This window comes from Ictalurus punctatus, chromosome 10 (genome assembly GCF_001660625.3).
Source record: "Ictalurus punctatus breed USDA103 chromosome 10, Coco_2.0, whole genome shotgun sequence".
NCBI lineage: Eukaryota > Metazoa > Chordata > Actinopteri > Siluriformes > Ictaluridae > Ictalurus > Ictalurus punctatus.
This window is the reverse complement of record NC_030425.2, coordinates 4,128,597-4,143,438: the sequence shown is the minus strand read 5'-3', so window position 1 is coordinate 4,143,438 and position 14,842 is coordinate 4,128,597. Positions and strand designations below refer to the sequence as shown.

Here is a 14,842-nt window from a genome sequence, read left to right as displayed (position 1 = left end):
CTACCTTCAGCTCACGGAAGAAGATGCTACTGCGTGCCCATTCGACGATAGAAAAGAGCGTCTGGTCAGCCATCTTGCACATGAGGCCAAACGTGTTGAGCTTGTCGTGCTTGCTGCGGCCGGCCTGTTCCTGCTGCAGGTAGGCCAGGATCTTGGCCTGCACTTGCGGCTCATCAGGCTCACACTTGAGCAGTTCTGCTACCAAGCGCGGGAAGCCTGGCGCCTCGGCGTATGCGTAGCCCATCAGCGATTCGGGTGAGCTGCCATACGGATCGGGGTACTCGCACTTGATGGCTCGGCTCTGGAAGTGCCCATATGCCTGGTAGCCCTGCGGTGGCATGGCCATGCTGACGGGTGACGGGACAAAGGGGCTGCGGTCATAGTCGGAGCTGGACTGGTGATGCTGGTGATGTTGATGGTGTTGGTGGTGATGGTGGTGGTGGTGGTGATGGTGGCTCAGTGCCAGCCCCTTGGAAGCTGAGTGGATGGTCTGGATGGCGGAAGATATAGTGAGGTCAGCGGGTGCGGTCTGCACGGTGTGGTTCATGGCTTCCAGTTTGAGGCCACTTGCACGGATCAGTGCTTTCTTCTGTTGCTTGAGCGCACGGTCCCGCTTGTACATGGGGCCGAACTTGTTGCGACCGCCGCGCATGCGGTCCGCCCTCACAGCTTGTACGTGCCAAGAAAAGAGAGAAGTAATTAATTCATAAATGTCACGAACCGAAACCATAAATTATAATCACCATTTACATTAGTACTACTTTAGTTGTTTTTGTGATTAGTAATTAATATACTTTTAGGACGCCAATATGCTTTGCAGAAGCGTTCACGGTTCCTGTGCGGATCACGTTCTAGACTAATGATAAGCCAGCGCATTTTACAGCGTAGTCTCCTTAAGCAAATCATTTCAACATTGGCGACATATAGTCGTAATTCAACACGTGCTCATACTACAGGACACAAAGTGTTCTCTATGACGAAAAATGGCACGCTCCGCTTGAGTCTGTTCAACACATGTCAATTATTTACGCTTCATTATTTCTCTTTTAGGTCCCACACTGTCAGCAGGTGGAAAGCTGGGAACGCTGGAGGATCCCCCAAGCCCTTTTACACTCAGACACACATTAATAGGGAACACACACACACACACGCACACACACACACACACACACCAAGACCTAACCAGTGAGCGCTCACTTGTCAGAACAACCCTCTAATAACTGCAGGCAGAACACACTGCGCAGGAGAAGCTGAAATTAATAAAATAATTAAAATAAAAAGCCAGCTGCCAGCTGATTTTAATGGGCCCTGTCAAAGCAGTGTGTGTGTGTGTGTACCATCCCATGTGTCTGATCTGAAGGAGCTAGTAACAGTCCCCATAATGCCCCTACACCTATATCCATATAGGGTTTAAAAATATATATTTTAAGGTTTAATGTGACTCTTAAAAATGCATTCTATCAAAAAAATCCCCCAAAAAACACTCGAATGTTATTGTATTATATCTTAAGTATTAATGACTCCGCATTACAGGGAAATTAATGAGCTGGAAACGAATACTCGGCTCTTTTGGGAAATCACAATTAGATGTGAACCTGCATGATTGTACCTACTGTGCCCTGAAAACCTCGGGTACCTAATTAAACCAGGTTATTTACATGCATGTCATACACATTTCTTTGCTCTACGAACGCCGCGGGGGTGTGAAAGGTCTTCTTGTCTTCTCGCAGCTGCATTTAATCTATGTAATATGTATAAATCCCCATAAACTCGCCCCTTGTGAGTGCACGTGGGAGTCTGCTTGTGTGCAATTGCTGTTTAAGTGTATTTCCCTGTTTGTTTGTGTGTGTGTGTGTTGTGGTGAGCCAGAGCGACGGCTTATTGTCTGATTTATATGTGTTTAATATACAGGAATATTAAACATAGTTTGGGCGAGACGAGGCTCATTGTCTTATCACGGGCGTATGAATGCCTCCCCTGGCTGGATCCTGACACACTGTTTGTCATGTCCACTCACACACTGCACTGCTCCACGCACATACATGAATAGCTATGATACCAATGCATATGTAATGGGAGAGCAAGCTGCCTTCAGCGCTGAGAGACGGGACTGTGTGTGTTTTTTTTTCTTTTTTCCTTCCCCTTACTCCAGGGGCTCGTTGTGAAAATCCACCCTCCCGTGTTTCGCGAGGCGCTTTGATTCATGGTGGTGCTTAATATGGAGAACGCAACGTTGATGAAACTGAAATCATTTTATGCTCCGTTGTGCGCGGCATTGCTTGCAAAACTGAATGAATAAACACTTAGTTTAGCCTTTTCTACATGCGTTCTCGCTTTCCCCGCGGCGACAGCGCAGAGGCACACGAAGTCTCTCGCTCTAACTCTCCAGATAAGACAGAAATCCAGCAAGAGACGACAAGCCACAATAAACCACGCTAAGACACAGCACACGCTGTAAGAATCGCATTTTTCGAAGCGTCGACAAAACTAAAACGACCTGTCACTGCTTATCAATCATGATAAAGCGACTTTGGCACACACGCTTTGGAACAGACGCTTGTCAGCGCTTGTAGATTTCAAGAAATTAAAACATATTTGTTATCAGCTTTAAGCGAACCTTGAAGAGCCTGAAACATGTGGATATGTCGGCATACACCAACACCTAGCTGTAAGCTTGCAAGCAAAGTCGCCTATCTTTGCAGCCGTGTTATAAGTAATAAACAGCTGATCATTTTATAAAGAAAACAATGAGAAGTTAAATATTATAATGTAATATAATCAGACCATGTTCTTTAACATGACTTTTATACAAACTTCTACAATAACATCACTATGTTTACTGTGAATTTTAGGGTAAAAATTTACTATTTTGGAGGGGGGAAAAAAAATTGTTTCCAATGATTTTCACCAAAGAAAGTTTATTTTAGATTCTAAATAGCTTTTTGCTCAGCATTTCCTTTATTTAAAACAAACAAAAAAAACAACTTCTTGTGATGAAAAGTGGGCTAGCTCTCGTTCCCCAGACTCTGACAGCTTGCTCGGATCAGGACGCAGCGTCACGAGTGCTGCTCGAGCTCGCTACAATAACAAATATCGGTTGGTTTGAAAACTATTCACTGTCATTAAAGCTGCATACTTTTGCACATTTTACATACATACATACTTACACACGGACAGTAAAACAATTAAAAGCCAGCTGGTGCCATGTACACTTCTGAAGATATCACATATTTCTGAGGCTCAGGCACAGTGACTGAAATTACAACAGCTGGGAGCGCTGGTGAGAATTGTTCTTACCTTCCAGCTTCATGCCGACGTTGAGGCACTTCTGGAAGCGGCAGTAAGGGCAGCGCTTACGCTGTGTCTTGTCTATCTGACAGCTCTGGTTCTCGATACACGTGTAGCGCTTGTTGTTCTGCACAGTGCGCTTGAAGAAGCCCTGCCGAGCAGGATGAATGAAGATGTCAAAAAATCTGACCCCTCTGAATTTGTTAATGTGCTATTCGGCCAAAGACAAATGGCACACACAAACACACACACACACACGCACACACACATGCTCACACACACACTCATGTTCATTTACAGAGGGGAAGGGGGGGGGGGGGGGTGCAGTCAAGGCCACACAAGTTGAAACATGAAAAGAGAGCAAGGGGCCGACAAACGATCACCATCCAGGGCTTACTTGTGTAAACACAGATACATGCATGTGTTCTCACACACTCACACAAACTGACATGTGAACTCACGTTGGCATAAATAAACAGAAACAAAGTCAAAGGATCAAACGTAAGATACAGCCTGAATAACCTGGACAGGAACAAATAACGTAGTAAATACTGTACGAAGTATAATATAGCATCACGCGTGGCATTAAAAAATTTGAGCTCGTTTCATCACAGGGACACATAATTCATGTTTCCCCCAAATATTTCCACACACAGGCTTCAGTTGAACGAATCCACGGTGCAGCTTTCTGACTTCATTACATGCATTTAAATCAAACCCCAAATAAGATACTGAGGATGAAAATATGGCAAATATTTCTTTTTAATATGAATATCATTTCACCCCCCCCAGAAATAAAGCAAATATTCACATAGGACAATATTCAACTTTCCTATCAGAAGACTTTTTTTTCTATTTAACCCGCCCCCAAATCACTCCCAGCTCTTTAGAAATGTGCTCTATTTCGAAAAACTCCAAACAATTATGTCTATAATTTACAGCAGCCGACTTGAACAGGGTTGAAGTCATTTTCAGAGTGAAGTTAAAAAAAAGAAAAAAAAAGAAAAGAAACAGAAATTAAAAAAAAATTAAAAATCACATGGGGAAAAAGCATTCACTTATTCTAGATTAGCACCATGGGGAGAGTTTTTAAATCGGCACCATTTTGAACTGAGACAATCGATACACACACACACACACACACACACACACACACACACACACACACACTGCATTTCTTCTTTCGGTCTTTCAGACCTAGCTAAAAATAAAGTTGGCTCCACAGCTACAGACACTGGTCCTCGTTCACTTATCCGACTGGTCGCTCTTTAGGTCCCACATTTTGGGGGTTTTTTTTGTTTTGTTTTGTTTTGGGTTTTTTTTAAAGTGTAACAGCAATGTGAAACATGTAGGCAAAGTATACCGAGAGTATTAAAGTGAAGAACTCTAACATGGCTTCTGTAATCTTTTGTGCTGCTATTTATTTCTCCCACAGCACATTTTATGAGCCAAGCTCTGGTAAATCATTGATTATTTATGGACCAGAGAGAAAAAATACACTTATGTAAAATATGTTAGCAAAACAAGAATAATGAAAACAAAGGCAGGAACGATGTGAATATTAAATGGATTGGTATACATGTGGCTGTTATGACCAAAATGTTGGGGGGAAAAAAGGACCTTGTGTGTGTGTATGGGAGGAAAAGAGTTATGAAAGCCCTCCATGTGGACGCTCGGTTTGGGCATGTGGAATCTAAAAGAGTTTCTAATTTCTCTACATTCTGCTTCAAACTAGTGTTGTGGTATAACAGTGTAAAGACATATCATTTTTGGAAAAAAAAATCGAAATCTTGTGGTTTTCTTAGATAGTTTATATCTAAGAAATATCTATATCTATATATATACACATAAAATTTTTTAGATGATGCAATAGTGCAGCAGATAATAATAAAGTGTACTTTGACACCGAGCAATGTGTCCCTGCAGTGCAGAGCAAAATCTCAGTGTTGAATTAACAACTTGTGTTTATGTTCAGTTCGATTTTATTCGTATGGCGCTTTTAACAATGGACATTGTCCCAAAGCAGCTTTACAGAAACGTATCAATTCAGGATATACATTTTAAAAATGTATAAATTTAGCCCTAACGAGCGAGCCAGTGGTGACGGTGGAAAGGAAAAACTCCCTGAGATGATATGAGGAAGAAACCGTGAGGGAAAGGGAACCCGTCCTCATCTATGTGACAACGAATAGTATGATTATAAACAGTTCTCTTCTATAGCTCTGTACTGCATGGTCAAAAAGTGCGAGCGCAATATTGTGTAACCAGGAAATTCACGATAGTTTTCACATGAAGTTTGTTTTGTTGAAGCTCACTTGCTCAACTGTTGGAGGGCAAAACTGATTCTCGCAATTCCAGTCCTAAAGCGTTCACAGCGATTGTCGTCCTACGCCATTTGCATGGTTTTTAATTGGTACCGTCCTCACTAATCTCAGTTTATATTAAGTTATATTCGAGCTAGATGCAAACAGGAACACAGGCAGTGATCATTTAATGATGGAAGACTTAATCCAATGCTGCAGGTGTTAATTCTGTACACGATACCGGGGTGAGTATCCAGTACTGACGGGACGTAAGTGTTAATCCAGCGTAATAGGTGTTAATTCAGCACTGAGTAATTCAATTCAATGATTTTCACACGCTCTCTCATGCTCTCTCTCTCTCACACTCTAACACTCTCAATAATATCAGACAGACAGGATAATAGGATAGACGTGCATGCCAGCCCACCTTGCAGCTCTCACAGGTGAGCAGGCCATAGTGATATCCGGACACCTTGTCTCCGCACACGGGACACATCTCATCCAGGTCTTCATCGTAGGAGTAGTCCATCATTTTAAACTGAGGGGCTGCAAAGCACAAGCACACACACAAAACCAGAGCTCAGAGCTATCCTTTTTCTCTTACACCCCCCCTCCCCAAATAAAGCCAGTTCTTATGAATTTACTTGCTGCTTGCTACTTGGCAAACGAGCTGAAAGTTCTATAGCACTAAGCGTTTAAATACCCTACAGATGTGTGGACAAACGCACTGGTGTGGAGAGAAAAGAGTTGGAGGGAAAAATTGCGCAAAAAATAAAGAAATAAAGAAACAAATCGTGTTGTATAGTGTGGAGGATGGTGGCACACAGGGCAGCCATGACTTTCAATCTTATTAATATTCATGAGCGCTCGTAAATTGGTCGGAGAAGCGCGCGCGTTGGAGTGGCGGGTTTAGCCGTCGGCCGAGCCAAAGCTCAACCGCACTTTAACTCCAGGCTCATGTGTGTAACTAATTAATCCGTTTACTCTAACACTTATCTTTCACATTTATTTCTCTCTCTCCGAGGGAAGCATGCTTATATTTTTGGTGTTTGCGCTAATTGCATAATAATTTTCGCCTTGGACTCATCATTTACTTTACATCATGCGTATCATTTATTTATTTATTTATTTATTTTGAATTTGGAGATGCGTAAAATGACATTGAATCCTTTTTAGATTTTATTTATATATATATATATATATATATATATATATATATATATATATATATATATATATATATATATAAGAAATCATATTTTTTTAACCCATTACAAGAGTAGTTGGAATGGTTTACTTTCGCTAAAACAAATCAATAAAATATTTTTTTTGTATAACTCATAGATTAAAACAAACAAACAAACAAACAACAAAAAAAACAATAGCTGCTTTTTATGTTCGAGTTTAATTGCTTTACAGTCTGCAGTCTATACAATCCTATTAATGATTACTAAACAGGGTGGGTTTTATTGCTCGAGCTCTTTTAACTTCTGTTTAACAGACGAGTGTTTAGTTTGTTTGTTTTTTGTCGCATTTTAAAAAAAAATACATTTTATGGGCTATTTCTATTGCATGGGCTATAAATGAGAGATTTGTAACGGCGAAAATATGGAGTTTCATTTAAGTACATGAAATAGTTTATATATATATATATATATATATATATATATATATATATATATATATATATATATATATATATATATATACAGGCCTACATTTGTACTTTCTTAAACTAGAGCAATGCCCCAGCACTGTCTGCGTGAAGTCTGCGCACGTGCGCTCATACTGAGATCTCCATTATTAAACATAACACATAACACGCTTGTTATTTTACTAATTGCATGCTTTAAATTCGCCCGCAGTGCAACAGAAATAGCTTAGAAATTGTTTGGTTGCAACTATTTATAGCTCATGTAGCTATATGATAAACACTTGGCTAATGCTGTTATATAAATGACGTAAAATTAAATCAGTACGATTTATAATTCATTCATTCATTCATTCATTCATTCATGCAAGTTAGGCTACTGAGGAAAAACACCGCATTAGCTAGGCCTACATTTAAATAATATTATTACTATTATTACTATTATTATTATTATTTAGATTTTTACGTCCGGCAAATTAAAAAAAAAAATGAAGATATCAATATTTTGTTTGTTTGTTTGTTTTAAAGTACGAAAAAAATATAAGTAGCTATAAAAATCTAATTAAAAACGTCAGCTTGATTAAGCTTTACAACTTTTTTTCATTCTCAATTTCTTGACTCTTTTTTGGAGTGACAATTTAAAAAAAAAAAAAAAAACAGTGATCACTCAAATCATATTCGAGCCCTCTTTTTGTTTCTTTCTATTTATTTATTTATTTATTTATTTATTTATTTATTTACAGTGACACATAGTTCATATTTTCCCCAAATATCCCCTGAATTTGTAAAACAGATTTCTGAATTTGTAAAACAGTCTTAATGACCACGCCTTAACTGTAAAAGAAAAGAAAAGAAGCAAAAAACAAAACAAAACAAAACAAAAAAAAACCCAAAATTCCTAAACAACAAAACAGTCATGATAGTAATAGTAATAAAGATCTAAGAGTAGACGTGTCAGGCAGCCTGTATAAACCCATGCATGCAAAGTTATGAAGTGTCTCTGACAGCCACGTGCCTCGTGTGCTGTGTGAGCAACAAAAATAAATAATAATAATAATAATAATAATAATAATAATAATAATAATAATAATAATAATCAAGCCAGGTCCTTTTCAGCAGGAGCGCTTACCTTGCATGTTTGCAGGAATATGGCCCTGTTCCCCATGCGACCGAGCGAGTCCCAGGCAGTCTGACTCGACTTTGGGCAGCATGACAGCTCCGCTAAAATGAAGAAGAGACGCCGCTCTGTCCGGCGATCCACCTGGACCAAGAACAACACCAGAGATGCTCACTCTCTCTCTCTCTCCCTCTCTCTCTCTCTTTCTCTTTCTCTCTCTCTCTCACACACACAGACACACACACACACCAAGCTTCGGGGGGGGAAATCCCGCGTGGTATGGAGTCTGTGACTACAGATGACAGCGGTAAAGCTGAGCGGTGTAGAAGTTCATGTTGCCGTTGCGCGTCCTGATCTACTGCAGGCCTGCAGCGTGTACTGGAGTTACAAACCAAACCCGGACGCGCGCAACTGAGCACTGAGGAAGAGCGCAGACGTTTCAATTACTGTTTTTTTTTTTAAATTATTTTATTATTGTTATTATTATTATTAGAGAAACGCACTGTTCAGAGTGTCACCTCTCATCAACTCCCAAGTCCTGTCGCTACACCTAAAATATAGAATTTGTCTTCTTCTCCTGCGGGCTTGCTATTCTACCAGTGAACTGTCAGACAACTTTACGCGTTGCGGTGTGGCGCAGTGCTCTCTGGACGCGCAGCCGGAGCGGAGGCACAGTGAAGTTCAAACCTCTCCTCGCCGCTTTGTTTACGCCGCACAGACACAGCATCCTCCAATCAGCTGCGCGCTCACAGCGTGACGTCACAAGCCCTGTCCAATGACATACGAGGATACCTAGCCTCTGTGGTCCAACAACACCCCCCCCCTCCCTCTCTCTCCCTCTCTCTCCCTCTCTCTCTCTCTCTCTCTCTGTCTCTCAAGCCGGATCACAGCTGTTTAACGCCGCTAATGACGGACCTGTAAAGCGCCTGTAAGTCCTGTAGCACAACGTTAAGACATGAAACTCCTATAAACACCTTCTCCAGGGGCTATGTGAGTGAGTACGCTCGCAGCAAATCATAACAGGCCTTATTATTCTGTTTTTTTTTTTTTTACTGTTTGTACGCATAATGATGTGTCCCTTGACACGAGACACTAATGCATCCAGACTGGAAATATGTGTGAAATAAATAAATAAAAATGAAGCGCGCGCGTAGCCTATAGAAAAACTACTGAACATCATCTTATTGTTAGTTTTATCCACTGCCTCATGTCGCGAGGGAATTTCTAAGAAATAAACTTCCACAGAGAGCCTACAGTCTGTAGGTACAGAAACAGTACACGCAAAATTAAATAACAGGCGTAAAAAAAAAAGATTTATAAAATGATCTCTTAACAGTTGCGCGGTTAATTCTCTCCATGAAATTCTGATTTGGAAACAAAACTGTGACGATCTATCTAACAAGATAATTTCCCTGTGTGTTGAACAATATCAATATTCATTATAAAACACAGTGTGCCCTGTGATGGATTGGCACCCTGTCCAGGGTGTACCCCGCCTTGTGCCCGATGCTCCCTGGGATAGGCTCCAGGTTCCCCCGTGACCCCGAAGGAAGGATAAGTGGTATAGAAAATGGATGGATAGATGGATGGATGGATGGATTATAAAACCCAGTGCCTAAGAGTAAAATAGGGAACCTTATTTTTTTAGGGGAGGTTACTGTAGACTAAATGCGCACTATACACAATTTCACAAACAAGTTCTCTCTCTCTCTCTCTCTCTCTCTCTCTCTCACACACACACACACACACACACACACACACACGACTCTATAAAAATCCATGTGATAGGCTATTTACTCACCCATGAAAACGCCAAAAAAAATAAAATAAATAATAATACTACTTTTTAAATCTTCAGAATTCATTTGATCCTAGTTACAAGCTATAGAGGTAATAATAATAATAATAATAATAATAATAATAATAATAATAGGCAAATAAAAATAAAATTCGTTAAATTAGTCATTTGCATTTGGGGCGCAAATTATATTGTGCTTTGTTACTAGCAGTTATTATTATTATTATTATTATTATTATTATTATTATTACTATTGCTATTATTATTATTGTTGTTGCTATTATTATTATTATTATTATTATTATTATTATTATTATTATTATTATTATACAGAGCAATAACTTCAGAAATGCCAATTATATAGGCTACTGCATGAATGAATGAATGAATGAATGAATGAATATATAAATGTTGTGAACTTTTTTTTTCTTCTATAGGCTATGATAAACACACACACACACACACACACACACACACACAAACACACACACGTGACCTGATTGCGCGTCAGTTCTAATTCCGTAGATTGCTTTTTTAATGATCATAGGGTGTTGTAAAGCTTAGAGGCTAAACGCTGAGGTCTACATGCTGGACGTTAGGCCTGGGCGTCACGTGGTTGCAGGTGTCATACAGGAATTTTAACAGAAGACACACCAACAATTCTTTTCTTTCTTTTCTCTTCTTTTCTTTCTTTCTTTTTTTATGTCGTCATATTTCGACACTATTCTACTTACCTAAACATGGCACATCACAGGAGTCACTTTGTCCTACTTCACCCTCAGAACTTGAAGACATGAAGGCAACCTGGACCAGTTATTCGCTGAAAGAAACCCACTCTCCCATGTGATGTTTAAAACAATTCAGAACTGTTGTTCATTTTCTTTAGCTGTTATTTTCCCCTCACTGGTTGAACTCAGAGCTTCAGTGTTGAAGGTTGAAGGACGGCTCGCATCTCGCCACATGCGCCACGCGCCTCGCTCGCCTCAGTGACCCGCGTTCAGGAACCTGCAGCCGCGTCTCACCGTCTTCCGAACACCCAGGCTCCATTGGGCCGACTGGGTCACGTGGCCGCACACGGCATATTAACAGCCAGTTATAAAGTGACACAGAGGTAGATAAGCGCGAGCTGACGGATTGTACAGATTGAATGATTTACAGGGGGAGAGGAGGGTCGAGGAAGACGGGGAAACTTTGAACTGTTTCGGCAAACATTCTGAGTCGAGTTTCCCAAAAGCATTGCAGCAGAGAGATCATTAAATGGTGGAGCAAGCATCACATACAACTCTCTCTCTCTCTCTCTCTCTCTCTCTCTCTCTCTCTCTCTGTCTGTTTTTTGGGAAACGTAGCAGTTTGTGCACACCCGACTATCACACCCATATGTGCTTGGTGAACATCCCATTCCAGATTTAGTCCTCTCTGTGCTGTTATAATAACCTCCACTCGTCTGGGAAGGCTTTCCACTAGGTTTTGACTGTGAGGATCCGTGCTCATTCCGCTACAAGAGTATTAGTGAGATCGGGCACTGATGTCGGGATGTTGAGAAGGTCTGGAGTTCCAGTTCATCCTAAAGTTCTTCAGTGGGGTTGAGGTCAGGGCTCTGTGCAGGACACTCGATTTCATCCACTTCAACCTTAACAAAACATGTCTTCATGGAGCTCGCTTTGTGCACAGGGGCATCGTCATGCTGCAACAGGACTGGGCTTCATAGTTTCATTGAAGGGAAATTGTAAACTACAGCATACAAATACATACTGTACCTTCTTTAAAAAAAAAATGTGTGATGGACAGGTGTCCACATATTTTTGGCCATATAGTGTACTCGTTAACACTATGTTTCTTGTTATGATCTATAGCCGTATATGGTCGCTGATCCTGTAAACAGAGCTGGTTCAAACATTTTCAAACATCACAAGACACTGCTAATCTCTTCATACATCAATAAATTTCTCCTGTCATTTCAAAATACATATAACATGCCCCAATTAGGGGCTAAGATGAGATGAGTGGCGCAGTAAACACAGGCCTGTTGACCAAGGCGAGGAACCTAATGACACTGGCGGCTACAATGCCAACAGAGCATGACCATCCTGACTGCTATAAGTGGATGTGAACTGATAACGGGAGAGTACCTGAGAGCTCTTTGCTTACCAAGAGGATTTATCAACTTAGCCCTGTCTTCTAACTCCTTTTTTTTTCTCCAGAGCCGTTTTTACGACACTGAGTGGAGTCCAGTGCTAAAGACAGAGCTCTTTATAGCAGAATAAACCATGGCTCGGCCTAACGTGTGGGGGTCAAGGTTTCAATCTCGCCAGAGAGGGCTTCAGGAGCTAATGAAACAAGAGTCATATACACCTATTGCAATACATTTTCATCTGTTTATTCACATTTGTGTCAAGAGGCATGTCTAGCTTTATATGAAACTGGACGGTTTAATGCATTTCCTTTACAATTTGTACACGTCGGCACTATTGAAGGTAAATATAGATAAAAGATAGCTATGTCTGTTCTTAGATTGCCTTTCTTTACGACAACAAGTTCACAGACAATGAAAAACACATACGCATGTAATAATAGTTTATTATAGTATTTGTGCAAATAGCAAAAGCTCAGCTTGCCAAATGGAACCCTTGCTAAACATGCTATCTGGTACTGCTATTAATTTCGCATAATGTATTGAGATTTGTTTACACTGGTAGCTTGTAGCTGATGAATTGCAGTTGCACTGATAAACGCCAAGAGGCATGGGACAAGCAGATTCCGTGCATGGTGCATGGGCATTTTTCCTGGCTGGGATAGAACTACTCTTTATTTTGCATGATATTTACTGTGGGTGTGGGTGGGTGTGGGTGGGTGGGTGTGCAGGTAGGGATGTTATCCTTACCACCCATGGCTTGTCTATTGCAGTATGGGAAAGCCATGTTATGCTGACCTTCTCTGTAAAGTATAAACCCAGGAGGATGAGTGAGAGGGAGTGAGAGAGTATGAGGAAAGAAGGGTGTGTGTGTGTGTGTGTGTGTGTGTGTGTGTGTGTGTGTGTGTGTGTGTGTGTGTGTGTGTGTGTGTGTGTGTGTGTGTGTGTGTGTGTGTGTGTCGTCGAGTACTGCCAGCAGAGTAAACAGCACTCCAACCCTGGGAAAGCGCCGGGATGTGTGCCATGGCACTTCTGACTCATACCCCTCGGTTATCAGGTTTGTTTCATGGTCCTACCTGTGATATGTTTATTTTAGCATTCTTCTCTTCATCGCTTTCTCCAGAGTGCCACTGGCAGGCATGTTCCCAGAGAAAGGAATGTCCAATCGGATCCGTGTTTAATTAAACCCCATATGTTTTTCTCGGCTTCTCTCCTTTTTTTTCTCTCTGGGTCCATGTGAGAGACAGCGGGAGGGAGAGAGAAAAAAACGAGAGAGCGAGAGAGAGAGAGAGAGAGAGAAAAGAGAGAACATGTCCTAGCACTGTTAGATCCATTAGTAGGTCAAGCAACAGTCATTGTTCATTGCTTCCTATATGCTTCTATTTTCAAGAGCTTCAACAAACAATGGTGCTTGTGGGGCGGTCAGGTGCTCGCGAAAATCAAAACATAGCCGGTGAAAGTTTGAAGAGAAAGCTAGCGAGAGATCCACAAGGAAGCAGCCGACTCGTACGCTTATCAACACAACAACAGTTTTTGGCAACTTCTGCCTGATTGAGGAAAGCAGTTCAATCCTACGGTCGAGAGTTAAGCTCAAGATTGATCTACATATGCTTGTGGTGGGGAGTAAATATGAAAACAGCTGTGTTTGGAATGTCAGGTGGACACCATATATTATCTCAACATATGGATGGTGCAGATAATTCTTTATAAGCATATAAGAACAATACAGAAGTGTGTAATGGCTTGGTTATAATGGTGCCATGAACAATAGTATTTAAAAAGGATTGAAAAGCCTTTTTTTATTTTAAAATAGGAAACAAAATATGTCCTTGTGCATATGCACATGCATTGAGGATATGCAGTAAGTAATCATAATTGCAATAAATTAGTAGATTTTATTCACTCATGTATGCAGATTGAAATGATCATCTTTCACAGAGCAAAAGCGCTTTGCACATCTCACACAGTCCACTCATTTATTCACCAGCTTGTGCCTGTGTTTTCATAACCACAAATTTCGCACATAAAACCCCTTTGTGATCAGCTCGGATCTCCTCCAGTTCATCTTCGAGCTGAACGATGTGTCCTAAATCACAGGTGATGGAGCGACGCTGACACGCTGGCCTCTCTCTCCCCTTCACCCGACCCCTACAAGGGCCATTCTCCCTCCTTCCTTACACACGTCCTGAGCAGCCGTGTGGAACAGAAGACCTGAACGAGCTGAGCCTGAGTGCCCTTACTCCCTTATTCTCTACAGCAATAGCCCAATCCACCACTATGCTAACGACTCAGAACTGATAAGAGCCTGCTAGGTGACCCTTAAGTATCTTTGGCCTGCATCAGAGAAGCATTAAGATATTCTTTTCTTACCTCTCAAGGTCTCACACCGCACACCACTGGCAGGACAATTATCACCCTGTCAATACTGTTAAGCCATTTCCCCATTCTTGATGATATCTGCCTGAGTCAACTGTAACACATAATAAAAGCTAATTGCACATAACAACCCTAGATCAATAAATTAGGATGACTGTAGGATGGCCTTTAAAGGCTT

The 14,842-nt window shown here is 41.0% G+C and overlaps 1 protein-coding gene across 4 annotated transcripts in view; it reads right to left on the bottom strand.

Moving 5' to 3' along the window:
• nr5a2 (nuclear receptor subfamily 5, group A, member 2) overlaps positions 1-11,255 on the bottom strand; it is a 50,718-nt gene extending 39,463 nt beyond the window's left edge. The window contains exons 1-6 of one of the 4 annotated variants that reach the window (XM_017478713.3): positions 8,863-9,089; positions 8,609-8,777; positions 8,372-8,503; positions 6,019-6,137; positions 3,298-3,439; positions 5-669 (exon numbers count right to left, since the gene is read on the bottom strand). In XM_017478713.3, the coding sequence (XP_017334202.1) occupies positions 5-669; positions 3,298-3,439; positions 6,019-6,137; positions 8,372-8,453 (1,008 nt within the window). In that variant the 5' untranslated portion in view covers positions 8,454-8,503; positions 8,609-8,777; positions 8,863-9,089. Of the gene's footprint in view, positions 1-4; positions 670-3,297; positions 3,440-6,018; positions 6,138-8,371; positions 8,504-8,608; positions 9,090-10,891 lie in introns of those variants that run through there. The other 3 variants (XM_017478714.3, XM_017478710.3, XM_053683081.1) reach the window with 3 other exon arrangements.
• Positions 11,256-14,842: the final 3,587 nt, after the last annotated feature.